Source organism: Poecilia reticulata, chromosome 6, assembly GCF_904066995.2.
Source record: "Poecilia reticulata chromosome 6, P_reticulata-male-v2, whole genome shotgun sequence".
NCBI lineage: Eukaryota > Metazoa > Chordata > Actinopteri > Cyprinodontiformes > Poeciliidae > Poecilia > Poecilia reticulata.
Genome location: NC_088835.1, coordinates 28,211,991 through 28,239,729, shown reverse-complemented (window position 1 = coordinate 28,239,729; position 27,739 = coordinate 28,211,991). Strand labels below are relative to the sequence as shown.

The 27,739-nt window shown below is 42.9% G+C and overlaps 1 protein-coding gene across 3 annotated transcripts; it reads left to right on the top strand.

Annotated features, from left to right (window-relative positions):
• Nucleotides 1-1,258: 1,258 nt before the first annotated feature.
• ckap5 (cytoskeleton associated protein 5) lies at nt 1,259-27,657 on the top strand. 3 transcript variants are annotated; one of them, XM_008412578.3, is made up of 45 exons: nt 1,259-1,385; nt 3,184-3,281; nt 4,539-4,732; nt 4,857-5,063; nt 5,514-5,685; nt 5,771-5,903; nt 5,986-6,086; nt 6,827-6,940; nt 7,162-7,266; nt 7,412-7,501; nt 8,097-8,261; nt 8,346-8,474; nt 8,552-8,722; nt 8,794-8,895; nt 9,406-9,516; nt 9,615-9,707; nt 10,665-10,850; nt 10,924-11,018; nt 11,338-11,521; nt 11,642-11,790; nt 12,734-12,908; nt 12,976-13,089; nt 13,190-13,318; nt 13,401-13,595; nt 13,675-13,798; nt 13,889-13,962; nt 14,801-14,923; nt 15,256-15,378; nt 16,273-16,422; nt 16,500-16,703; nt 17,222-17,357; nt 17,490-17,683; nt 17,767-17,939; nt 19,512-19,535; nt 21,399-21,563; nt 21,644-21,764; nt 22,965-23,144; nt 23,214-23,401; nt 24,236-24,311; nt 24,390-24,578; nt 24,656-24,793; nt 26,075-26,158; nt 26,245-26,404; nt 26,476-26,597; nt 26,803-27,657. In XM_008412578.3, exons 2-45 carry the CDS (start codon nt 3,225-3,227, stop codon nt 27,055-27,057), a joined length of 6,174 nt encoding a protein of 2,057 aa, XP_008410800.2. In that variant the 5' UTR covers nt 1,259-1,385; nt 3,184-3,224; the 3' UTR covers nt 27,058-27,657. The 3 variants fall into 3 exon arrangements, with proteins under 3 accessions (XP_008410800.2, XP_008410802.2, XP_008410801.2); XM_008412580.3 differs by lacking the exon at nt 14,801-14,923; XM_008412579.3 differs by lacking the exon at nt 19,512-19,535.
• Nucleotides 27,658-27,739: the final 82 nt, after the last annotated feature.

The following is a 27,739-nucleotide window of genomic DNA, read 5'->3' as shown; positions in this document are numbered from 1 at the left end:
TTTTGTTACCACAATCTATCTATCTTCTGATTCCTAATTTCAGAATAATGTACCATTTCACAAACCTTAAATCATATATCAAGTATGGTGGTGGAGGAATGCTAATGTGGGCTTGTTTTTTTATACCTTTCAATTGTTAAGTTGACCAAGAACTCATCCTTATAAGAAAAGCATAGAGTCAAGGTTGTTTTTGTGAAGAAAACCCAAGCTAACGCCAAACAGCTAGAATCAACCAGATATACATTGTGGAAAATATACAGAATATGAGCTTTACATACTATCAACCACTTCTTCAGAGGTTTTTTTCAAACCTTAAAAAGAAGTATATATCCTAAATATTGTTCTGATATATATTTAAAATTAAGGCAAAAAAAAAAATCAGGGATAGAACACTTAAAAAAAAACATATTTCTGTCAATTCTACCATTTCATTAACCTGATTGAAACTTGTTTTACCCTTCTTTTAATTAAAAATCAGCTATTTTTCCGCTTTTATTTAAGGCTGCTAACCTGAAATGTAATTGTATTTTTCTGCTCTTATGAATTTTGTTATAAAACAGTTTTTAATTTAAAAAACTATTTAATTGTACTTGAACAATAGAATTTTGAATTACCCAGTCAAAAAACACGGGTGTGTTCCCCGTCAATATAAAATAACCAATAGTAAATCAATCAATATACCTATAAGGCGGGTGTTGTCGCAGAACATCCAATCAAATTGCTACAAATTATGACCTACATTGCTTCCATCAAATCAGCAAATTATTTTGAGATAATGAGGGCGGAGCCTCGTTCAAATCTAGCCAATCATTGGCCACGGCTGATGACAAACAAGGAAACCTATTTGGCAAATTGCAAACGACAGAAAAAATAAAACTGTGCTGTAAAAAATCCGCTTTCACTGGGATTTCCAGATATGTTTGACTGTGTTTGACAGGGCTCACTATCAGGTTTAACGTAAGAAACCGATGCAGACAGAACGAAGCCCCCGGTCTCCGCCCTCCTCTGTCTCTCCGCCCTTGGACTCTTGAAAAAGATGCATCAAGTCACACATATCAGAGACGTTACCGGATGTGACTCTGCAAAATAAGAGTCAATAAATCATATGTGACCCAAAGATTCCTAACAGATACAAAACAAATGTGCAAACTATATGTACAGTGTGTTATTGTGTCTTTTATATATATATTTTATTCAATATTACAAATACATTAGCTACTTTAATAGTCACAAGAGACATTGACCTTTACTTTTAGCGGAAGTTGTTTGGGACGTACGTGAGGCTGAGGCTTTACGACTCGGCCAGACTTCACTAGGGTGATCTCATTATAGGTCCCATATCACTGGGTTGCCTACATCTTATTGTCCTACAGAGACGTCAACAGGTATTCTTTTCATGTCAATTTAATCCTCCACGTCGACCCGCAGTCCATTTTTTCTGTGTCGGTGTGTTTGAGCTGCTGTGGCGGAGAAGTGCGTTGTTCGGCCTGGCTGTGTTGGCGCGGATGGACGGTTAGCTCCTAGCCGTTTCTAGGCAGCTAATGGACGTTAAGAGCCATCAGCAGGCTCTCATTGGGAATACTTTCTTTGCATAATATCTTTTCATTCTGTACAAAGCATTAGTAGAGTCACATTGTTTATATTGAATTAACATTATGAATGTTACTGGTGAGGCGATTTAAACCAGAACCTCCGGGATAAGTAACGGAGCAACGGCTGTTGCTAAGGTAGCTAGTTATCATTGTGCTGGTTTAAATTAAACGTCTCGTTAATATTCTGACATTTTCTTAGCTTGAATATATTGTTTTTTTAAACGAGGGTCACGGGTAACTTGTTTCTGACAGGGCTGTTTGGGGTTTTCGGGTGCAGCCATGTTTCTGGGTTAGCTTTGCTTAGGGATTTGAATGAATTCATTTGCAATTCAATGACGCTGAACCAAACAAGGAGAGTAAAACCTCAAGTTTAGACATTTCTGGATCCTTCCTAATTTAAATATGACTGACTTAATTCTTCTCTACCTTTACTATATTTTATTGTTCTCTAGGTGATGCATTAATATAACATTATCCGTGGCATTACTAATGCTGTTATCTGTCTTGCGTTTATGCGCTTTTACTGTGTGTCTGAATTAATAATGAGATGTTGGTGGATGCACTATGATCCCCATGACTACCTGTCCTACAAGTTGTAGGTGTTTCCCTCGATGCCACACACCTGACTGAAATGAACTGGCCTCTGCATCACCTGATTGCATGCTGAAGAGATGCACTGAAGTATTGTGTTGTTGCGATATCCAACGATAATGTTGCCGTTTTCGTTTTGTCTAATTGTAATTTCTAATTCGGGAAATTCCTAAAAGGCGATTCCTCTTAATTCTTCAGTACCTTGATCGTTTTTTTAGACTTCATTATATTATTTTACGCCATGAACAGAATCATTGAAACAAATTTGTGAAACGTATTAAATACAAGCATACTTCATTGCTCCCAAAGGGAAATTAACATTTTATTCACAAAGTTTTATACATTTTGCCATTAGAGGAGAATAGTCTAGTCTAAGTTTGAAGAGTCTTGAGTGTTGTAGTTTCTGAGTTTCTGTACTTTTCTTAAGCTCTGTGGTTCTCTCTGGGTACTCTGGTTGGAGAAAAGTAGCAGGAACCCCCTACACAAGGTTCCTCGAGTTTAACACAGTTGTGTTTGTGTGTTTCCTGTACGATGGGCTCTGAGCTGAAGGCATTTTCATCCCGTTTGCCCAGCTGGTTTGGATCAATGTGAAACATGAGCTTCCAGCTATTCCTTTAATGTGCTTTGAACCGTCGCTGCACTTTATGGATTCTTATTGAAAGAAAGTGGAACTATCTTTCAGCATTTTTTCCCTGAGTCTTCCCTACTTCGTTTTCCTCCGACTATAACCTTTTTAAGATTAATTTGATCTAACTTCCGGTCTCTGACCTGATCAGTTTGTTTTTTTTAGCCTTCCTCTGCTGTTGTTTGAATTTTCTGTTTGTGTTTCATTAAATTTGAAATGAACCCTTCAACACTTGAGTACATTTGGCATGAGGAGTAAAAAATACTTCATTCTAGAAATAAAACCCAAATTACTCGCCTCAGCAGAAAGGTTGATAAAATTATTAAAGTTTAAATGTATGATGATAATGCTACTATCTTAATGTCTTGTTTTCAGCTAAGTAACTCTAGGGGAAGCCCAGTCCCCGACCAGTAGCCATGGGGGACGATAGCGAGTGGATGAAGCTTCCCATCGACCAGAAATGTGAACATAAGGTGAGCAACTGGCCGACTGTCCTCAGTTAGAGGTGGTCGGATTTCAATCTGCTTTAAATTTTAATTTCTTAAACGTTGATTAATCCTTTTTTCTGAAGAGTCTCAGACAAAAGATACTTTTATTTTGTTATTGTTATTTATTTTGTTATAAAATATCTAAAGCAAGAGATCACAATCTGTCTTCATAGCCAAACATGATATTAAAATCTTACCAGATTTTATGTTTATGAACATAGGCTGATGCTCACATGGCTGTTGACGTGTTTTGAGTCTATTTTGGACTATTGGTAGAGATCTGGTTTATGGGAAAATAGCAGAACAATGCAGTGAAAGTAGATTTATAGGCACATGGCCATATTTTGTCATAAACTTTGGCAGAGTTTCTGAAATAATTTCAGCAATAATCAAGCATCTATGTGTAGCTGTATAAAAGAAACAATAGTTTTGGCTCTTGACTGCAGCTTGGAGACTCGAGGAAAGCAACTAAATCTGAAAATGAGCTGCAAACTGGTTTTAGGAACAGGTCAAACTACCAGGATCAGATCAGACGGACTTAAAAACCAACCTGAGCCTCATCCTGCAGACATTAGGGGTTCAGCTTCAGTCTCTCTGCATGATTAGCTTCCTTTAGATTTGCTTACTCTGTTTGTTTGGATCCCGATGAAGCTTTGCATTCAGGATTAGACTAATACAGTCTTAGTGCAACCTCTAATCCATGGCCACAGACATGACATCGGTCCCAGTATTGTTTGGTAAATCTAAACAAACAGGAACAATCTACCGCTGGTCAGCTAAAATGCTATATTTTAAAGTTTAAAATATCTAAAGCAAGAGTTTACATTTGTCATTTTTTATCTCTTGTCTCCACTACTGTGTAGAAAAGTAAACAAGCTTAAAGTGTTTTTTTTTTTTTTCTTTTTTGACTTGAGGCTATAATGGAAATAACTTCAGCAAACTAATCAGTTGTTTCTGCTCTGAGATCATATGACTGCATAATATCCCAAATATTTCCAAATAGTTTTTCTCCCACGCCCTGTATGGTCGGGATTATTTTGTTTTTAATCTGGTAAAGGAAAATCCTGATCTTTTTTCTGAGCCATGAAAACAAGCAATTTTAACCGCATGAGACACTGTTCTCGGTTATCTAGTAATTAAAGATGAACAAAAGTGGTGATAAAACTTTTTTAAAAATTTATTTATATATTTTTTCTTGTTTGGTGTGAATCATCTTTTCCCTCCACCTCCTAACTCATTCAGGTGTGGAAAGCCAGACTGAACGGTTATGAAGAAGCTCTGAAGTTGTTCCAGAAGATAGAGGATGAGAAGAGTCCGGAGTGGGGGAAGTATCTAGGACTAATCAAGAAGTTTGTCACGGACTCGAATGCAGTGGCTCAGCTCAAAGGCCTGGAAGCTGCCTTGGCCTTTATTGAGAATGCTCATGTGGCTGGCAAGTAAGTTCTGTTCACAGCTGGAGGTTTACCCACAAGTTTAGCATTTGGTGTTATTTTTATAGCAGGTCTTTAAATGATGGAGGTGGTTCAGTGGAGACTCTGATCCGCTCTATCTCTGCTGCAGGACGACGGGCGAAGTTGTGTCTGGCGTCGTCACCAAGGTGTTCAACCAGCCGAAGGCGCGAGCCAAAGAGCTGGGCATGGACATCTGCCTGATGTACATCGAGATAGAGAAGAGCGAGGTGGTTCAGGATGAGCTGCTCAAAGGACTGGACAACAAGAACCCCAAGATAGTGGTGGCGTGCATCGAGACGCTCAGGAAGGCTCTGAGGTCTGTGGCTGCTCGATTATTTTCTGTTATTGATGTTTTAATTTGCAACGTATCAATTATTTTTTTCAGTTTCTTGTAGAACAAATTCTTCATAAAGTTTTGTTATAATCTGAGCTAGTGGGAGCCTGTAGATATTAAACAGAAGGGGCCCCAGAATGGAGCTTTGGGGAACCCCACATGTGATTTCTTTTATAAAATGGATTTGTAACTTTGAGGAATTTTTATGACCACAGCAGCTTTTCGTGAGCTTCTCACAAAAAAAACAACTCCTGAGTTATTGGTACACTAAACTACCCTTTACTTGGGGTAAAATGGCAAGTAAGGGGCTTAACACAACACCAACATGTCAGGTTCTGCACTGACTTCCATCTGAAAAGCACCAACAAAGAGAAGTTGTTTCACTAAGAAAGACTCTGATTGGTTCTTTGTTCTCTTCATTGCCTCCCCCAGTGAGTTTGGATCAAAAATAGTGACCCTGAAGCCAGTAGTGAAAGTTTTACCCAAACAGTTTGAGTCCAGAGAGAAGGCTGTGAGGGATGAGTCCAAGTTGCTTGCTGTGGAAATCTACAGGTGGATCAGAGACGCTCTGAGGCCGCCGCTGCAGAACATCAACTCTGTACAGGTGGGACCTGATCAGCTTCCTCAGAGTACAAACGGAGCGCTGCTGAATTCAGCTGGATGAGTGTTTGCTTGTTTTCTCTCTGCAGCTGAAAGAGCTGGAGGAGGAGTGGGTGAAGCTGCCCCCTTCCCCTCCCAAGCAGACCCGGTTCCTGCGCTCTCAGCAGGACCTGAAGGCAAAGTTTGAACAGCAACAAGCTCAAGGAGGAGAGCAGTCTGATGGTAAGCCTGGCTCATCTCTGACCCGTTTTATTGTTTGCTCTTTGTTACTGGGCAGTCTCAGACTCCTCTGCTCGTCTCCCAGGAGACGAAGCAGAAGAAACTGCAGCAGCTGTGGATCCGTACGATCTGCTGGAACCTGTGGAGATTCTGTCAAAGATGCCCAAAGACTTCTATGAGAAAATTGTGAGTTTTTCAGAACACTTTTAAACCGCTCTGTAGTTTTCTTCCAGAGATATATATATATATATTTTATCTTTGCAACAGTTTCAGTCAGGGTTGTCAAATCTGATTGAGACTTTCTGATCCAAACGCAACAAAAACAGTCCAAATCTCAGCCTCTGCTGAAACTCATGACTGTTTCATAATGACACTTAATTAATCGATGATTATCAAGTTTATTTATGCTTTCCAGTGAGGTGCAAAGTAAAGACAGCAGAATAATTGATATAGTTAACAGTGTTACACCAGCTTACAGCTAAAACTGGGCCAGAACCGACACAGCTGCAAAGACGAACACAGACGAGGGATCAAAGTGAGCAAAATGTTTTAATGGACAAATTTTACCAACGACTGTAGACTATTGATGTCCCATTTGATATATCCTAAACACTTCAAATTGACAGTAAATTGGTATTTTATTAAAATGCTAAAGTTTTGTTCTTTTTTTTTTTTTTTTTTTTTAAAGTTTTTTGCCACCCAGTCCAACATGTTCAAAAGAAGCCCAGTTGGGGTGAAACCTGGCAACACTGCTGTCAGTAGAAATGATGAGTAGCAGCTGCTGGAATAACCAAGCTTCACATATGACGGCGTTAAGATCACAGAAAGCAGCCTGGTTCCACTCGTTAACATCTCTAACGATGCAGTTTGTATTGATAATCTGTGAACGCTGTGAGAATAATAATCCTGGGCTTTTATTTCTGCAGGAAGCTAAAAAGTGGCAGGAGAGGAAAGAAGCTCTTGAAGCTGTCGATTCTCTGACCAAGAACCCCAAACTGGAGAACGGCGACTATGGAGACTTGGTCCGCGCGCTGAAGAAGGTGCAGATATTAAATTAATAAAATGTTTCTCAAGTCGTATAAAAACAGATCTTCAGAAACGGTTCAGAATGACTTTTTTTAGAGCATTTAGTTGGTTGAGCCTGATATTTGAACTGAGCCGTAAAGATCTGCTGGCTGTCTGAGAGGACAGACGGCCGTTCAGTCTTACTGATTTGACCAATAGGAGTCGAGTTGGAGCTGATGTGGTTTCTCTGTTGCAGGTTGTGGGGAAAGACGCCAACGTGATGCTGGTTTCCATGGCGGCCAAATGTCTGGCTGGACTGGCCTCTGGTCTCAGGAAGAAGTTTGGGACGTATGCAGGACAAGTAAGGGAATCTTGGCTTATGTTTTATTAGACGTTCTTCCCTCAAATCCTCCAGGCTCTTTTACTTTAAATGAAGGAAGTATGTAAGAAGACAGAGACCCAAGAATCAAACTGCTTCCCCTCACAGATTTATTTATTTTTTACAGGTTGTTCCAACTATCCTGGAGAAGTTCAAGGAGAAGAAGCTGCAGGTCGTCCAGTCCCTGCAGGAGGCCATTGATGCCATTTTCCTCACTGTGAGTACAATATGCACTTTTCTTTTTTTGCTACAATCTATAACACGTAAGGAAAAACTAAAAAAGGGCTGAATTTATTTATTTTAGTTGTAATTATTCATTTTTTTCATATTGATTTCAGAACCATTTAGGTTCCGTGGCAGCAGCATATATTCTTTTTATTTATTTTTTTTTACTGAAATCATTTAATGTGGGAACAGTTACCAAGGTAATTATACTTTAATGTAGCTTATGACTTTAAACTCAGCATAGATGTTCCAACCATAAAATGTAATTGCACATTTTCTAAAGTACGAAATGGTGAATCTTTTTATTTTCATTTTTTTTTTTTTTAAATTCTGCATCCTGATTTTCTTCAGCTTTGCCGTCACTGAGCTTCTTCCTGTCTGGATGAACGACTCACTTCCTGTCTGGCAGACATGATGAAGCGTTTTCTCTCTGGATTGATTTAATTTTAATCATTTTTTACTAACTTACTTTGAATCCACTTCCTGTTTACAGACTGTTTTCCACCGAGCGCTCGGCTGATGCTGCAGCTCCTAATGTGTTTCAGTAGTGCTGAGACGACTGATACTTTCTATTTTTTCTTCTGCAGACGACTCTGCAGAACCTTTCGGAGGACATCCTGGGTGTGATGGACAATAAGAACCCGTCCATTAAGCAGCAGGCGTCTCTGTTTCTGGCCCGATCTTTCCGACACTGCACGCAGGCCACGCTGCCGAAAAGCGTCCTCAAGCCGTTGTGTGCTGCCCTCATCAAGGTTTGTCCTCCGATACGTCAACAAACTGAAGACATGACTGTTGGTCATCGTAAAAACCGATCATTCCTGCTTTATCAACCACAGCAAGTGAACGACTCGGCCCCTGAGGTCCGTGACGCAGCCTTCGAAGCTCTGGGAACGGCCATGAAGGTGGTTGGGGAAAAGGCCGTGAACCCTTTCTTTTCCGACTTGGAAAAACTCAAACTCGATAAGGTGAAGATTAGAACAGGAGAATCCTCCGCAAGCACTCATGCCGTCAAACACTGACTTTGTTTCCGGTTTTCTAACAGATCAAGGAGTGTGCTGACAAAGTGGAGCTTCCTGGAGGTAAAAAAGGAGCAGCAGGAGGAGGATCGGCATCGGGTGACAAGAAGCCTGCAGCTAAAGCTCCTCCTGCAGCTGAAGCCCCTCCCAAATCCTCGGCGCAGCCGAAGAAGAGCCAAACTGCATCAGCTAGCAAGGTACGCACAGAACAAAACCCCAACGGTTCCCGTTAATGATCCAGAGTTGCTAAACGTTTTGTTTTCTGCAGCCGTCAGCTGGTCCGGCTAAAAAAGGGAAACCAGCATCAGCAGCTGGAGGGAAATCCAAGAAGACCTCAGACAGCAAAGAAACCACAGAAGCCGAAATATCTGTAAGTTCACAAGCAGAGTGACTTGAATCGGAGCGAGTTTTTACTGACCGGGTCTGGAGGCACAGAAATGACGACGGCATAAATCTGGAAGAGATAAAGACTTGAGACGTTTATTTGTAGAGCACAGTTCAGCAACAATGAATTATTTACTTCACACCACTAAACACCAAACAGAAACTGATTATGAAACGAGCAATAAACATTACATTTAGTCTAATGCCACCATCGGATATATTGATCAGTGATCCAGTTATTAGTTAAATGCAACTCCAACCAGGACGGTTTTCAGCCTCGATTTAAAGGGACTCAGTGTTTCGGCAGGTTTTCAGTTTTCTGGAAGTTGAATTTATTGCAATAAATTCACTTCTGCTAATGTTGGATTAATTGCAGTTTTTTCTTTCAGTCTGAGAATATTATAGAATCCGTAAATCTTCGTTAAGCTCTTTCTTAACGGAGATCAGATTAGATGGCTTTAAGTTTTAGTTTCTGATGGTTTGCTGCTGTTTTCAGCCTGAAGCGTGCGAGGAGCTGGCAGCAGCAGTACTTCCTGCTTCCTGTCTGCAGCAGCTGGACTCGGGCAACTGGAAGGAGAGGCTGGCCAGTATGGAGGAGTTTCAGAGGGTAAAGTCTCCCAGTTTACTCAGAAACATTTTTACTTCCAGCAGCCACTAGTCTCTGTGCGGCTGAGCAGAAGATTTATCTCTGATTCCTGTCTGCAGGCTGTGGAGACCATGGACAAGGCGGTGATGCCGTGCCAGGCGTTGGTTCGAATGCTGGCCAAGAAACCGGGTTGGAAGGAGACGAACTTTCAGGTACGCTGCTGGAATCCAGCAAGCCAAAGCTCAGTGGCATTCTGGTCCCTGAACGCCGAGCTTCTGGGAGACGACGCGCCCAGATCTTTTTCTGTGCCGTTGACAACGGCTAAAGGGAACGGCGAGATTTATCACGGCTGACTGAGAAACACAGGAGGGCGGTGCGCATGTAAACTCATCTGTCTGAACAGTTGGTACGTTTTTGAAAGTAACTGGAATCTAGTTTAATGTTTCAGTAAATCACATAAGGAATATTAAAAAATACACTAGGTAGTTTGATGCAATTAGATTTTTTTTTTTTACCCTTCTTGGCTCAGCACCCCCTTTCTGAAACAAACATTTATAGATTTTCTTTTTTTAAGTCATGAATGCTGTTGTTGGATTAACAACTTTTTAGGGATATTAAGGCATGTTTACATGCAAAAACTAAATTTAGATATTTAAAAAAGTCCCACTTCACATTGGGAGATTTTAACTGATGCCTAAATGCCAGCGGTGCGTTCAGCCGTAGAATAACCTAAAGAAATAACGTTTTGATGCTCTGCAGACTGAGTCAGGTTGGTTCAACTGCAGAACAAAAAATGAGAAGTCAGACCTTCATACGTGTGTGACAGTAAATTCATTCCTTTTCTTTGTTGGAGACACAAATCTGTCTGCTTATTGTTGATTTTATGAATATTCTGGGTTTGATGGCTGATATTTTGTAGAATAAGCTCAATGGTTGGTGGTGAATAAAAAGGTTGACTCTTTTTAACAGATTCGTTGTCTGAAGCCACTCCTGACCTTTTTAAATAAACTCCAACTGTTACTAACTTGTAATATTATTCCTATGAGCGACACCATTATGAAAGCAAACGAGTTTAAACGTTTTAACTTGTTTTCCTGAAGGTTCAGACTAAATCCACCCCTCACAGCTGAACGTCTGTTTTCAGTTTTTAACGCTCTGACCTCCTGCAGGTGATGCAGATGAAGCTGCACATCGTGGCTCTGGTGGCTCAGAGAGGACGGTTCTCAAAGACGTCGGCCTCCGTGGTTTTAGACGGTCTGGTGGATAAGATCGGAGACGTGAAGTGCGGTGGGAACGCCAAGTCGGCTCTGACGGCGATCGGAGAGACGTGTTTGTTGCCGTGGACAGCAGAGCAGGTGAACCTGTTAAACGTCAGCAAAGCCGACAGAACTGACTGTGCGGTTTTAACACGGTTTGTTCGCACCTCAGGTCGTCTCCTTGGCGTTTGCGCAGAAGAACCCCAAAAACCAGGCAGAGACGCTCAACTGGCTGGCGAACGCCATGAAGGAGTTTGGATTTGCTGGGTAGGTTTTCCTCGGAGGCAACAGCGTTCCTAGTTAAATCTTTCCAGATGAAGTAAATGCAACTTTTTCATGTATTTTTAAGGTACATAAAAGGCTTAAACTAAATAATTAATCCAATTAATCACCAGAATAATCACATCAGTAACTGTTTAATTACAGCCCTTATGAAATCCTGTGAAATTAATATTAAAACTACACGCACATGTAAAATGTTAAAGTAATTTGACTAAATTTAATCCCTGTAATGAAATAAATTGATTTAAAATCTGAAATGTTATCATGATGGTGTAATATTAACCCTTTCCTTCCTGCTGTGCAGCATCAACGTGAAAGGCTTCATCAACAACGTGAAGACGGCTCTGGGAGCGACGAACCCCGCCGTGCGGACGGCAGCCATCGCCCTGCTGGGGGTCATGTACCTGTACATGGGACAGCCGCTGCGCATGTTCTTCGAAGACGAGAAGCCGGCTCTCCTCGCACAGATAGATGCCGAGTTCGAGAAGGTACCAGACCATCAGACGTGACCCGAACCCCGATCACAACCACGCAGGAGCCTCGGGTTTTTCCCTCCGCTCTTTCGCAGTCCGAACAGTAACGACAGAAAACGGCTCTCTCCCTCACAGATGCAGGGTCAGTCGCCTCCGGCTCCGATCAGATCCACCAAGAAGACGGCGGCAGCGGCGGAGGAAGAGGGAGACGAGAGGGCGGAGCAGGATGAGGATGGAGGAGCAGGGCAGGACATCATGGACCTGCTGCCCCGAACTGATATCAGGTAGGTCCTGCAACGCCATCATGAAATGAGTGGGAAAGAAAAGTCTGGAAATCACTTTAAATTCTAGAATCTGATTTCTAGAACTGTTCTGCAACTTCTAGAAATGTATAGAGCAGAAACTCTGCAACACGACAAAAAATACCCAGAAATAACCTTTTCTGAGGTTTTGCCACCTGTAATTAATCACAGTGGGGATGATAGTCTGACGCATACAGCAGCTAAAAATGTATTTCTGCTCCAGTTCTGACCAGCATCATCACTGAACCATCGTCTCTAGAATAGATGACAAAAACAAGATATTGCAACAAACTTCAGGCTTCAGATTGGCACGAATTTGACTCGAAGAAAAATGCTACAAAAACAGGAACATTTCCTACCTGATTAACTTTATGCTCACAAACAGCTGCAGTCTCCCTCTTGCCTCACTGTTTTATTTCTTGATATGTGTAGCTACTGTGAACTGTAGCCCATCACATTTTTCTTTAAATCAGAATTATCAATCAAATCACTTTTGTTTCTGAAAAGAATGCCTTGACATCACTTTGCTGATGGGAAGTCTGATTGTAACTTTGTTTTGTTCCTGAAATATTTCCAATTTTTTTTTTAACTTTCAATATGAGATTTTATTTCTTGCATTAAAACAAAAAAAATTATTTCGATTTTTGTCACTTAAAGTGAAAAATGCTTCCTATAAAAAATGACCAAGGTCAAAATAGTGTTTTAATGATGTAACACCATCTCTAGAAATGGTATTAAAGTTTGTCCTTGTCGTCTTTTTTCCCCAGAAAAGTGCATGAATATTATCAATGTGTGAACAACTCTTCAGTCAGTCAGGAACCAGTTTTACTGTTTGAGATCTACAGGATTATTTTCAGGAGCAGCTGGGTTCATGACTTTTGCTAAAGGCCCATTTCTTTTTCTTTGTTCCAATTCATTTTCAAAGTGACAAGATCACCTCTGACCTGGTGTCTAAAATTGGAGACAAGAACTGGAAGATCAGGAAGGAGGGTCTGGATGAGGCTGCGGCCGTCATCTCTGAGGCCAAGTTCATCACGCCCAACATCGGGGAGCTTCCTCTGGCGCTGAAAGGGCGACTCAGCGACTCCAACAAGATCCTGGTGAGCTGGACTGCTCTGGGTTAAACGTTATGACTGCAGTGATGACCGTCCTGTTTGTGGTCTGCAGGTCCAACAGACCCTGAGTATTCTGCAGCAGCTGGCTACAGCCATGGGACCCGGACTCAAGCAGCATGTGAAAGCTCTGGGGTTCCCTGTCATCACTGTTCTGGGGGACAGCAAGGTGCTCCACCTCCGCTAGTTCAAACAGAATCTCCATGGCAGAAAGCCTCATGTCCAGTCAGCAGTTACAGTTGGTCTGAGTTACATCTGTCCATCCGCAGGTGAACCTGAGGACGGCTGCCATGGCAACACTGCAGGCCTGGGTGGAGCAGACTGGGATGAAGGACTGGCTGGAGGGAGAGGATCTGTCCGAGGAGCTGAAGAGGGAGAATCCCTTCCTGCGTCAGGAGGTGCTCCAACTCCTCCGCTGCTCCTCCTCACGGTGGGGGGGGGGTGACGAAGATCAGACTCTAACCCGCTCTTCATCCTCAGGTGCTTGGCTGGCTGGCAGAGAAGCTGCCGACTCTCAGGTCGGTCCCCGCGGACCTGATGCTGTGCGTCCCGCAGCTGTTCGCCTGCCTGGAGGACCGGAACGCCGACGTGAGGAAGAAAGCCCAGGACGCCCTGCCCACCGTCATGATGCACCTGGGCTACGACAAGATGAACAAAGCCACAGGAAAACTCAAAGTACAGAGCCGCCAGCGAGGTGGTCCCGGTGTTCGATTGGGACTGGTGGTTCCAACTGGGTTTGTTTATTTCTCCCCAGCCTGCCTCCAAGGATCAGGTGGTAGCCATGTTGGAAAAGGCCAGAACATTGATGCCGGCTAAACTTGCGGCGCCGGCCAAAACGGGAGGAAAAGGTTCTGCAGAGCAAAGCCGAGCTCCTTCAGGTGAGCTCACAGACGGTCAAGGATAATTTGGGACAAACCAAACTTAAACAAGATGTAGATAATTCAGATGTTTGCTTGTTGTGTGTCCAGCTTCAAGGACCAGCGAGGATTTCACCGATAAACCTGAAGCTAAGAAAGTCAGAGGAGGAGGAGCTGCCAAGAAGGTACATCCGTTTGGATCAGGGCTGCAGCTAGTTATTATTTTAGTAATTGATTAATGAGATTTGAAAAAACGGCCACATTCTGCAGATTTTTCAATGAACCACATAAGCTTATTTTCTATATTACAAATGCACTAAAATAAACCAATTAATTGTTTTGGATAAGAAAATGTATATTGTTGCCTAAAATGCAATAACAGCAAATTTTCTTTAGTGGATGTTTGATCATTTGTAGCAAAGGATGCAGCTGAAAATACTTCAGATATCAACATGTGAAAAGTTCGACTCCTTCTGCTTATCAGTTCAACGTTGGGTTTGTTTCTCTCCCCATTAACCAATAAATAGAAAAAGGCGCTTAATTGGAGGAGAGTTTGTTTTTATATACAAAATATGAACCAGTGAAGCTTTAATCTGTTTATATTCTCTACCCTGAACTCGTCACAAAGATTTTTCATCTCCTATTCCAAATGTATATTTTTTTGTACAGTTTTAGCTTAATTACTGCTGAATATTTCAACAAACTGGCCGTTTTTTTTGAGTCCATATTCTCCAGTTAATGATTAATCGATTACTAAGTTAGTTGATGTTTGTTTCAGTAATGGATTATTTAATTCCAGTTTAAATTACTTTTTCAAGTAATTCATCCAATTAAACTTTTTTTCTCATTTATTTATTTGAGACCAGAGTCTCTTCAATCATTTCCATTAATTAGTCTTTAAGTTTTTAACATTTAGTCATTTTATTTATTTTTTCTCGCCCTCCTCCCCTCATATGGTTCGTTTTGGTCGCGTCCCCTCCATGAAGTTGGTTTTTGTGATGTGTTTTATTTTCACCCACCCAGCCTCCCTCTCCCACGGAGGAAGCTCCGCCTCCCTCCAATCAGAAGGAGTGTAATGGTAGCAAAAAGCCGCCCGTCAAAGGGAAGGCTGCTGCTGCTACTGCTGCTGCTGCTGGCGGCCAACAGGTAGATGAACGCGGGCGTCTGGATGACCCCACTCTTTCCTGAATGCTGTCGGCTTGGCAGATAGTTAACCTCCGCCTGGCTTCTCTCAGTCTAACTCCAGTCGCTAACGCAGCCTCAGGGCGTTCACTCAGCTGTGGAAACGACACATCTCGTGTGACGGCTTTCTAGCATTAATGTATGTCTGTTAACCTGCACGGAAATCTCTCCATCATAACTCTCCTGGTAGCTCTGGTTTCTTCTTTCCCTCACGTTTCTGTCCTGTTCTCATTAAAACTTTGCTTTAGAAAACGTCTGGCTTCTGTTCGCTCACTCCTTCTGTTTGCGTCAATCAGGGTCCAGCTGGTAAGAAACCCGCCACTAAAGGCCCGAAGGATGATGAGGATAAGTCTGGGCCGATCTTCATCTTGGTCCCCAACGCCAAGGAGCAGAGGATCAAAGAGGAGAAGCAGCTGAAGGTATCTACATGTGCTGACTTTTGTAATTTATCAATGTTTTTAGGGAACAAACCTTCTTTTTATACATATAAATTCAAATTACACAACAGGATCAACTGAGCGTTTGTAAACAAAATGTTTAAATCCAACCTTTCCAGTGTTTACAAGACTAAAATCAGCCAATCTTAGTGAAAATATTAATTTACTTCAGTAGGATTAACACAACATGCACATCTCAAACAGCTCATGCTGCCATCAGACTTTCTACGCCTGGAATGACGAACGGCGTTAAAAGTAATTAAAACAATTTCAAACAAAACCTTAATGAAATAAAATTTTTTAAATATATTTTTTCCAGTTGATAAATTTCTCATTACCAGGTGATTGTTTTTACTATGAACCCAAAACAGAAAAACATTAAAATTATTTAATGTAAATTGTCATTATTGCAACATTTACCATAAATATTGCATCTTTACATAAATCTCCGCTTTCAGCATCTCTGGCAATAGAAAGAAAATCAAGTTAAATTCTTTTTCTGTGGTTTTTGACTCGTTCTGATTATATTTTCATTTACCTTTTGATACGGTATTTAAAACTTTTTGGTTAAAACACGTTTGTTCTTCATGCAGATATTTCACTTGAGCAGTAATAGTGATACTTCATAATAAAATTACTAAAAAGTAATGATTGTGTAGTAAAAGTACATCCCCCCCGCCAAGGATGATTCAAGTAAAAGTAACAAGTTGCCTCCAAAATCTGTTAACTTTCTGAACCAGAAAGTTTAGGGTAGCACATTTAGTCTTTAGTCCAGACTTGGGAATTCTGGGTAACTTGCCGCGTGTTAGCATTGCTAGCTTGAGCCTCAGGTTAGCCCCGCCAGCTGAAATCTGACGATGAACCTCTGGGCTCCAGATCCTGAAGTGGAACTTCATCACCCCTCGGGACGAATACGTGGAGCAGCTGAAAACTCAAATGGCCGCTTGTTTCGCCAAGTGGCTGCTGGACGAGATGTTTCACTTCGACTTTCAGCGACAAGTGAAGGCCATCGGGGTCATGATCGAGGTAGGTGGCTGCCGGCGCCGCGGCTGACGTGAACCGGGTTCTGTTCCTAACCGATGGACCGTCTCTCTGGCTGACAGAGGCTGAACAGCGAGAGCGAAGCGACCATCGGCTGCCTGGACCTGATCCTGAAGTGGATCACGCTCCGCTTCTTTGAAACCAACACCACCATCCTGATGAAGGTGCTGGAGTATCTGAAGCTGCTGTTCACGATGCTGAACAGGGAGAACTACCACCTGACGGAGTATGAAGCCAACTCCTTCGTCCCCTACCTCATACTGAAGGTACACACACACACACAGTCAGTTTTTTTTTAAAGATTTTTTTTGGCTCTAGTGGCCTTTATTTGATAGTTAATTAACTAGAAAGTGGGTAATGAGAGAAGGGGGAAGACGTGCAGTAAAGGTCGTCAAGGCCGGGAATCAAACCTGCGACAGCTGCGTCGAGGACTAAGGCCTCCATATGTGGGTTGTGCTTAACCTCTGCGCCACCACAGCACTCACTCAGTCAGGGTTTTAATGAGCAGGGTAAATATTAGCATGAAAATTTAAAATTCATAACACCTGGAACATGTTAGCAGACAGTTGTTCTCCACAGTCCTTTGTGATATGAGTTTTCTACCCCTCCTGACTCTAATGGGGCCGGGACAGGTTCTAGTGTCCATCTTTGGCCAGACATTTCGGGGGTACACCCTGGACGGGTCACCAGCCTGTCTTATATTCTTGCTTGTTTTTAGTTTTTGTGCTCATGGTTGCTGTTAACGGCTCAGCTTGTCATTCAGATGCTCATTGCTTCCCTTCAGGTCGGAGAGTCGAAGGATGTGGTTCGTAAAGATGTCCGGGTCATCCTCGGCATGCTGTGCAAAGTTTATCCAGCCTCCAAGCTCTTCCCATTCCTCATGGAGGGAACCAAGTCCAAGAACTCCAAGCAGAGAGCTGGTAGGGTAGTCCAAGTAGAGCTTTTCCAGAAATTAAACCTGTGCAGGTCGCCTTGACGTCGACATGGAGCCCAGGCCAGCCAACCTTTAGTTCTGTTTGCTCCTTCATGCTGAGTGTTCTTGGTTTCCTCAGAGTGTTTGGAGGAGTTGGGCTGTCTGATCGAAGGCTACGGGATGAACGTGTGCCAGCCGACTCCGGCCAAATCCCTGAAGGAGATCGCCGTCCACATCGGAGACAGAGACACGTCCGTCCGAAACGCTGCCCTGAACACGGTGGTGGCCGTCTACAACGTCTGCGGGGACCAGGTCTACAAACTCATCGGAAATGTAAGAGACAAAAATATCAAGTTTGGAGCTGGAAGTTCCCTCCACAAAATCAGAGACTGATTTTATTTGGATTTTTTTTCCAGCTGTCAGAGAAAGACATGAGCATGCTGGAGGAGCGGATCAAGCGATCGGCGAAGAAGACGCCTGCGGCTCCGGCGAAGCAGAGCGCCGCCGAGAAGACACAGCGGGAGCAGCCGGCGAACCCCAACGCCACCTTCCTCCGCAAGCCAGCGCAGGAAGACCCCGGAAAGCTCAAGTAGGTCCCCACTTTTTACTGGAAACCAGTAAAACATGATCCAGTTATGAACGGAAATATAAAGTTTAAGACGCTTTACAAACTGTCACACGCTGAGATGGATCCGCTCAAACTAACTGACCACAAAATGATCAATATTTATCAGATTTCTTCCTTTAACCAGTAGAAACTGAGTAACTATATGGACCACAGCAGTTTTATTTATATTTATCATACATTCATATCACGCAGTGTTTAAATTATTATTGAAGGTACCCGGTATGGACTGCGTCTGGGGAAAACGAGGCAAAGAAAAAGTTTATATAGATCAATCTGTCCACTGTCGCCCCCTGCAGGTTTGTTTTTGCAGAGCAGTTGGCGCCTATGGGTTCAATTTCTCATAATTCACTCTACTGGTAATTTGGAAACTTATTCACCTGGTAAAGGGTTGCTAAGTGTCGGGGGGGGAACTAAGGAACTAAAACATTTGGTAACACTTTATTTGAAGGGACTGACATGACATGCACACCCCTTCAAATAAAGTGTTACCAAATGTTTTATTTACATAAAGATACAAACCCAGTTTTACACAAAGTGTCAACTTCTCTGCTTTTATCATTTAAATCCGGTTTCAGTGTCTTTAATTCAAATTTGCATATTTTATCGTGGAGGTGAATATTGACATTATTCGGCTTTGGAAAAAATTAAGAGACCATTTAAAATGATCAGTTTATCTGGTTTCACTTTTTTATAGGTATGTTTGAATAAAATTGTTTTCATTCAATCAATCAATCAACCAAATTTTATTTGTATAGCACATTTCAGCAGCAAGGCATTTCAAAGTGTTTTACATAATTAAAATCAGCATGTGACATTGAATAAACGGTTAGAAAGACAGAGAATTTTTTTATTCAATGAAATACTGACATGTTTCTGAAATTCCAAGCAAAAAATTTAGTATTTGCAGAAAATGAGAAATTATCAAAATAATGAAAAAGGTGCGGAGCTTTCAGATCTTGAATAATGCAAAGAAAAGGAGTTCATATTCATTTAGAAACACTAATGTTTTAACTCGGGAAGAGTTCAGACATCAGTATTTGGTGGAATAACCAGGAGGTTTTCAATGTTCTCTCTTTTTTCCAGAGCTGTATATTTTTCTATTTTGCGATCTCTAGTCTTTACAACCTAAAACTAGAAGTTAAAGTATTTAATAGATGATGGTTAGAACCAAGTGATAAAGAGCCCGACTTTCTTGTTACATCCTTCATTTAAAATATATCCATGTGTTTCTCTCTGACGTCTGTTTAAATGTTTGTGTGTGAGACTTTCTGACCTTTCCGGCCGTTTTCTCACCAGCATGCTGGCCGTTCCTCTTTTACCCGTCTGTGTTTAAATGTTTGCCAACATCTGATCTGTCCTCCTGCTCATCCTGCTCATCCTGGCCTCTGAGCCGCTGCATGCTGGGTTGCTCTCACAGTCGCACATCAGTTCAGTGAGTCTGTGAAACCAACCTGCCTCTGGTCGTTTCTGTCTCCTAACCCTTCATCTTTCTTCCTGTGTGATCTGCTCTGCCTGCCTTCCTTTCCGGAGCAGAATAATGTATCGCACGTATAGGATGTGAGTACAACTCCTCATCCTCCTCCTTCCTACTCCTGCTTTCTGTGTCGTCACTGTAAATTCACCCTAATGCTCATCATAAATCAGCCCAACAACCAAAAACCTGCTGAGTTCTGATGAAGCGCCGCCCTAACTCGCTCATCCCTCCTCTTCCTCACTCGCCTGTTTATGTTTGAGAGAACCTGAGAATCGGATCAGACCGGCTGCTTGGCGTCCAGTCAGCCGCTGAGCTGTGAACATTATTCCCAGTGGGTTTGTGGGTTTATAAAGCAGCAAAAGTGGAAAACGATGTTCATTCTTACTAATGGATCATCTGATCCAGATTCTGCAGGCTGTTTGCAAACATTTTTACAGCTGTCCTCATCAACTTAGATGAAGATGTGAAGGAAATATTGATTCAGGAGGATTAGTTTTCCTCCTTCGCAGCCATAATGTTTACTCCATGTGAAACGCTGAGCCGTGTTCCTCGGCCTGGATGTTGGGAGGAGTTTACCTCACCGACTGCCTGATTTTAAAAAGTTTAGAAGCAAAATGAAAACCTGAAGCTGATGCTTTCATAAGGTTTAGAACCATTTGTGGCTCTAATATTGCTTGTTTAAATTTATTCCTGAAGAGGAAAAGATATAAATCAAAATTATTTTCTGATCTTTAATCATAACTACCCTCCAGTCTCTGAGCTGCTCCTGATCAGACTCGGATATTAAAGACCAGCATGTAGCAACTACTGACTTGGCAGATCAATTACTCTTTATTTGTTTGTTTTCTAAAAGTTGAGATAAAAACTGGAAACTCCTGAAGTTATTTAATTTCATCTGAAGCTTGTTTGGGTTTTTGTCCTTTAACTTTGTGCAAAACGGCGTCGTTAACGTCCCGTTTCGCCGCCTCCTCCCTCTGATTCTGTTCATCTGTTTTCCTTCACTTCCTGTGTTTAGCTGAGCTAAAAGGTTCGTCTCAAGCTAACAGTGCTCATGATGATCCGTGGTGCTGCAGATCGTCACTTTGTCAAAAAAAAAAAAAGACGGAATCATGTTGAATAGATTTGAGTTTAGATTTTTATGACGGATTGTCCTTAATCTAGGAAACGCTTCACAGCTGCTTGTGTCCATGTTCCCTCTGTGGTCTCTGTAGCTCATGAATGCCTGTGATCGGTTCGGCCATGTTGTTTTGTGAGGTCAGTGCTGCGAAGCTCCAGTTCAGACGGACCGACCCAACCTCAACCTCGGCATCAACAACGACCTTTCCAACTAAATTCACCATGAAATGTGACTTTTACGATGTGGAAAATTTACGGTTTCCTCTTAGACCTGAAGAGGCCAAAATTTCCAGCAAAGGAAATTTTAAAGTTTTAGGAAGAGAGAAAAGCTTTGATGCTCTTGCAGCTTCGCTGCTTTTGTGGCCGTCATTACAAATGTGTCGATTTTCCACTAATGTCAAAAAAACACTTTAGTAATCGCAGCGTTTCTACTGAATAAGAAACGCAATTAAAATCACGTGAATAAGTTTGTTTACCCTCCAAGTCATTAAAAAACGTGGTGCCATCATCCTCCTGCCAGTAGTAACGTCTGGTTGTTGGTCACTTTCACTCGTGTGAAGTGAAAAAAGTGTTTTAGTTTTTATGTGGCTGAACAAAACCAACTTCATCCTGGCTCTAAAAATGTCTTTATAAATTGTCACGTTTCCATAAAACAAATTTATTTTAGGAAGTTCAATTTGCGCAGGGTTTGGGTCATATATGTCAAATATCGCCCGACTCGGTTCAGAACCGTAAACGTCTGAGGTGATTCAGTGTGGAAGTCCAGACTGGAGCTAGAAGCACTGATCTCCACCCAGCAGAACTGACTGGTTCTTCTGCTGTCCGTCCAGTCAGTCCCGGCAGAACGCGCACAGCGACCATCCCTCCATCCCCAAGGAGTTCCAGCTGGACCTGGACATGATAGAGCAGGACCAGCGGAGCGTGTGTGAGCTGCCGGACCTGGTCCAGCACCAGCTGGACGAGCTGCTGGAGCCCGTCATGATCCCGGAGCCGAAGTAAACGCACCGCCGTCCCCGAACAGAACCGGTCCGACTCGACCAGAAACGGCCTTAACGTTCCTGTGTTTCCCTCCAAGGATCCGCGCCATCTCTCCTCACTTTGACGACCTTCACAGCAGCACGGCCTCCACCATCAACTTCGTCATCTCTCAGGTGGCGAGCGGCGACATCGGCACCAGCATCCAGGCGCTGGCTCAGGTCCGGTCCACTTCCACTAACCGCTCTACATCACTTCTTTCCTCCACGTCTCTTTGAAAACTTCATGGTGAAATTCAGGCTTTTATTCTGAAAAATGAACACAAACCACTGGGACTGAGACAGTTAAGTGATTATTGAAATGACAACCTAATAATAATCGATTAATCGTTAACCAATAGAACATGGAGCAGTAATTAAGCCAAGATGGCAGAAAATCGATATAGTTTGGAGTTGAGTGAAGAAAAAACTACTTTTATCTGTAAATATTTTCTACTCGGACCTCAACTGGTTTCTCCTGGTTCAAATTCTGTACAACAAAATCTCCCATTATGCACCGTTTGCTATCTAATTAACTAATTAATCAAAAAATAATCGGCTGATTAGCCCTAGACTGTATTGATAAGTAAACAAAAAATAGTTACGTTTTTCACATGTTGATGGAAGATTTTTTTTTTTTTTTGCTGCAAATGATTCACTGAATGATTCACTGTTTCATTTTGGGAAATAAAATGTTTGTTCCCTTTTTAAAAACAAATATGATTGTTGTTGTTTTGCATCTTCTAATGTGTTTCTAAAATTGAGTATAGATCTAAGTGGTTACATTTACAATCTGAGAATCTGCCAATTTATTTTTTCACCTGATTTAGTCATCAGAATAACCAAAAGAATAATCTATTACTAAAATAATAATCAGTTGCAGCCCATAAAACAATTTATACTTCTGGAAAAATTTGTCTGAAAAAGTCTTTATATAACTAAAAATTCTGGAAAAGTGTTGATCCTAAATGTTTCTTCCAACTCCAAGGTGTTCTGTTGAATAAATGTGAATCTGTTTGCAGCCATTTTTATTTGTGTGAGCAAACAATAAGTTGGGGGCGTGGCCAGCAGGAGCTTATCGGGATTTAAAGGGACAGAACCTAAAACGACTCGTTCTGAAAGGAGCCGAAAATAGTCGGAACAGATCAGACGGAAACCTCATTATCCAAGAACGATTCTGTGCAAAAAATTGAAAGATGTTGAATATTATTAGAAAATTATTTAGTCCTGAGCAGTATTCACTGAATGCAGAGATGGCTATTTATTCATATCTTAAGTTTATTCATGAGTTTTTAAAATGCATTCTTCCGCCTTTGAGGACATTTATCGATGTGGCCCAAAATGAAAATGAGTTTGACCTTCCTCATGACCTTCTCCTCCCAGATTGACGAGGTTCTGCGTCAGGAGGACAAGGCCGACGTCATGTCGGGTCACATCGACCAGCTGCTCATCGCCACCATCATGCAGCTGCGCCTCATCAACAGCACGCACCTCGCAGACGACCGCGTGGATAAGAAGGACCTCATCAAGCTGTACAGCTGCATCATGGGAAACATGATGTCTGTGAGTGAGCGCCCGGAGCAACGCCCTGCGACCCACAGGCGGCCTCTAACCCCGTTCTCCTCCCCTCAGCTGTTCTCCATGGAGATGCTGGCCCGCGAGGCGTCGATTGGAGTTCTGAAGGACCTGATGCACAGCCTGATCACGCTGATGCTGGACAGCCGAGTGGAGGACGTGGAGGACGGGACGCAGGTCATCCGCTCCGTCAACCTGCTGGTGATCCGAGTTCTGGAGCACTCGGACCAGACCAACATATTCAGGTAGGTAGAAACGGATCCGTCTCTCTGACTGGGTCAGAACTCTGCAGCCTTTACAGTTGAGTGGGTGTGTGTGTGTGTGTCTGTGTGTGCTGCTTCTAAAACCCACCCAGCTGTTTTTGGTAATAAATTCATGTTTTTTGGTGTCTGGAAAATGAACCATTTCAAAAATCTCCTAAATGTGACAACCAACGGGCGCTGCAACGTTACCTAGCAACCAAGCTGAGCTCCAGCAAGTTTGGTCAGCTGGTTTTACTGCACTGTACAATGACTGCTGGAAAAGACTAGTGCTTTATTGTTGACTTACCATCCAGAAACCACTTTCTTGTTTATTGTTCAGGAGGCTCCACGTCTGCTTTTCAAAGATGTACGGTTGTATAATTCACATCTGAGTGTAAACATTGAGTTGGGGGCGTGATTTCAAAGTGACAGAACCATAAAATAGCTTAACTCTCGTTATCCAAGTGATTTTGTGCAAAAATGTAATGAAAGTTGCAGGACGGTAGGTAGCCCTCGAGGACTGGAGTTGGTGACCCCTGGTATAGACCTTTCCTAAGGTCTATACCAGGAAAGGTCTATACCAGGGGTATACCTGGAAGGTGATCCATCAGGGCAGCATGATGGATCACCTTCCAGGTGTAGTTTGTGTTTGGACTGTTGAAATGGGGAGTTATAAACGTTTTTAGTGGAGTCTGAAGTGTTTGCATATTTTAGCTCTTTGTGACTCTGGGGCTCGACTGCAGGTGGGTTTAGCCAAAGTTTAGAGCCACTAATGGTCCAAACTCATTACAACGAGTTGCAAACCTCCAGTTTGACCCGTTTCTTCTGTTCCTGCAGCGCTCTGCTGGTTCTGCTTCAGGACACGCTGGTCTCCAATGCCGGGTCTCTTAAAGTCTCTGAACTGGTGATGAAGGTGAGCGCCGGTACCACTGCAGACCCGGCTCGGTCGGTCGGCCGGCTCCACTCCGCTCTAACCGTTTATCCTCCTCAGTGTCTGTGGAGGATGATCCGCTTCCTGCCAGAGAATATCAACAGCCTGAACCTGGACCGGATCCTGCTGGACGTCCACAACTTCATGAAGGTTTTCCCGAAAGAGAAGCTGAAGCAGCTGAAGACGGACGTTCCTCACCGGACCCTGAAGACCCTCTGCCACACTCTCTGCAAGCTCACCGGGGTCAAGGTAGCCAGAGGTCACAGACCCGGGGGAGACGTGTTATTCCTGCCGGTTTTGTTCTGATCATTCTCGTTTCCGGGCAGATTCTGGACCACCTGTCCATGATAGAAAACCGGAACGAGTCGGAGTTGGAGGCCTACCTGAGGCGAGTCGTCAAACACTCGGGGAACCTGTCGGGAACGAAGAGCGACCGCGGCAACGAGAAGAGCGCCCACGGGACGGTGAGCGACAAACTTCAGAGGCCTGATCCGTTCCTCTGGTCCTCGGATTCTACTTCCTGTTTTCCTCCATTTCTGAAAGTTCTTCTGGACCCACAGATTTAGAAAAGATTTACTAAAGTTGTGAAGTATGAAGAATTTAGCAGAAAATGTAAAATAAATACCTAGTGACGGAGCTGGCTGAACGATTTTTCAAGATTTAATTTTTGGATTTTGCTTATTGCATTCCTTGGGTTTCCATAGTTCAGTGACGTCGTTGCGCCCAGAGCCGCCATCTTGTTTTACAGCTTTTATTTATTTGGACTTTAAGTTACGATGAAACATCAGGGCCATGCTACAATTTATTTTATTTTAATTAAGAGAGTAAATTGTACAACAATGGTAAGAATAAAAGAATAAAGAAATGATATTAGGAGATTAAAGTAGTATTTTATAAGAAATCCTACATGAAAATAACTTTAAATGAACGTTGAACATTTTGTGAAGTCATGCTCTGGTATCAAGTTTAAAGATAATAATTAATATATCAATACTTTAGACATGGGAGTTTATTTTAACTAATTTCTGAATATTAAAAAGTCTTTAAACACATTTCTCCAATTTTATAGGTGAGAAAAATCTGCACTTTTTCTGATCAACTTAAAACAATATTTCTTGCTAAAAAGTTCATTGGAAGTTAGTTTTGTTATTTTAAGTGTAATAAGATATTTACTCTAGAAACCAGACCAAAATACTTGGTAAGATTTGGTGTTTTTGCAGTGAGAGGATTTTAACTGATATAAAAACCTGGAAGGAACCAGATGTGAGACGTGGATCCAAACTGAAACCAGCATCAAAGTTTCTTCAATTCAGAAAGAAATGATGTCGTTACTCTGGTCTTCAGCGCCGTCGGTGATGCAGGAAGAATCTCCAGTAACAGTCAGGGTCGCAGCGTATCTGAATAGGCGGCTGACTGAAGATTATTTCTGTATGACTGTCAGTTTCGAGGAAGCAGAGACGATATTCGATTCAGAAATTCTTTGATTTCAAAGGGGAATTAAATATTCCTCACTAGCATTTCCTGGATGACATCATCAGTTCAGACATGGTGCAATGATGATTATTCACAGTTGGTCTTTATTTAATTAAGAAAACAGTTTAACTGTGGGGTTTTAGATCCATCAGACCCAGGCTTTGACTGGTCCATAACTTGGGTTCTGGAGATTATTATAGATTCTGATTCTGGATGTTTCACCCTGCAGAGGTTAAAATGTGCTGAATAATTTGATGTCTGCTGTGCTGCAGGACGACCGCATGTCCAAGGCGAAGGTCAGCGACATCCTGTCCGAGATCTTCAAGAAGATCGGCTCCAAGGAGAACACTAAAGAGGTCCGGTTCTGCTGTGGCGCCGCCTCGTTGACCTTTGACTCCAGAGTTGATTGGTTGTTAATCTGAGGAAACCGTTTCCCCCCCAGGGCCTGACCGAGCTCTACGAGTACAAGCAGAAGTACTCTGACGCCGACCTGGAGCCGTTCCTCAGAAACACGTCGCAGTTCTTCCAGAGCTACGTGGAGCGAGGCCTGCGGGTCATCGAGTCGGAGCGCGAGGGAAAACCCCGGATCCAGAGCTCCTCAGGTTCTTCTGGGTTTTTTACGTGTGTGTGTGTGTGTGTGTGTGTGTTTTAACGTCGCTGTGTGTGTTTGCAGTGATTCCTCAGCACAACGTGGAGTCCAGCCTCAGCAGCAGCAACGAAGAGCTGAAACCCGCCGTTTACTACGAGAGGCTGAAGATCCTCCGGCAGAGACAAGGCCTGGAAAACACGACCAGGGTGAGTCCAAACATCCGCAGCCCGGTTCTGGTTCTGGTTCCGGTTCCATGATGCTGCTGGGGAAATCACCCATTTATTAAAAGTTTTATAAGATTTTGTTTGAGTTTGTAAAAAGTGGAAATTTTATAGGAAAAAACATTTAGATAATTTTTTTATTGTGAAATTGCTCGGTTGCCATGGTAACCGCTCCCCTCTGACACCGCAGGCTCTCAGCAGCGAGGACGAACCTCCGCAGCGGCCGGCCATCTCCTCCCTGCTGTCCTCCAAGCCGTCCGTGGCCTCGTCCACCGACATGCTCCACAGCAAGCTGTCGCAGCTGAAGGAGTCCCGGGAGCTGTACCAGCAGGAGCACAACGCGCGCTCCGGATCGCCGACCCGCGCCCGCGCCGCCTCGCCCGCCACCGCCAACCTGGACGACCTGAAGAAGCGTCTGGAGCGGATCAAGAGCAAGCGGCAGTGATGCGGTTCGACCGCTTCCCCTCCCCCGTCTCCCCGCTCCCAATGCACGGACAGGAGGAAGGCCGCGGCCTCCTCATCCTCACACGCAGCCTGACTCCTCCCACTGTGCCTGTGTGATGAAAACATTAAAGCAACACATCCAGAAACCCTGCAGCTGCTTCAGGCCGTCTGTATTATAACGCTGACCTGTCTAACCCGTCATCCGGCTGTAAATATCTAACCTCCTCCTCACAGCGCCCTCTGCAGGTGGGTTTAGGTCGCATCAGGCTGTAGATACTTCTAGTCCTCATAAGCTCATCTGTTCAGCAGCTGGAGCAGGAGCTGGTTCCGGTTCCGACCCGCTCGGCTCCGTCGTTGTGGCTTGAAGAGCATGGCATGTCTGTGGCTGTTTTTATGTTGGTGTAAATAGTTTGTTCTAATAAAACTGCAGTTTTCCCTGCATCACCTGTCAGGTGAGCCCGTCTCTCACCTGTTCGGCGACGGGATCAGATAACCCGGTTTTTGTATTTAATTCAGACGTCAGAACTGCAGTCATCTCTTTGTTGCCGTCATTGTATAATCCATTGTTGAAAACATCAATAAAAATCTTTTTTTAACAACATTTTATGGCGTTTTTATTCTTCCGTTGAAAAGCTTAATTTAAAGCTCAGACTCTAAAACATTTAAAATCCAGTTAGTTTCTG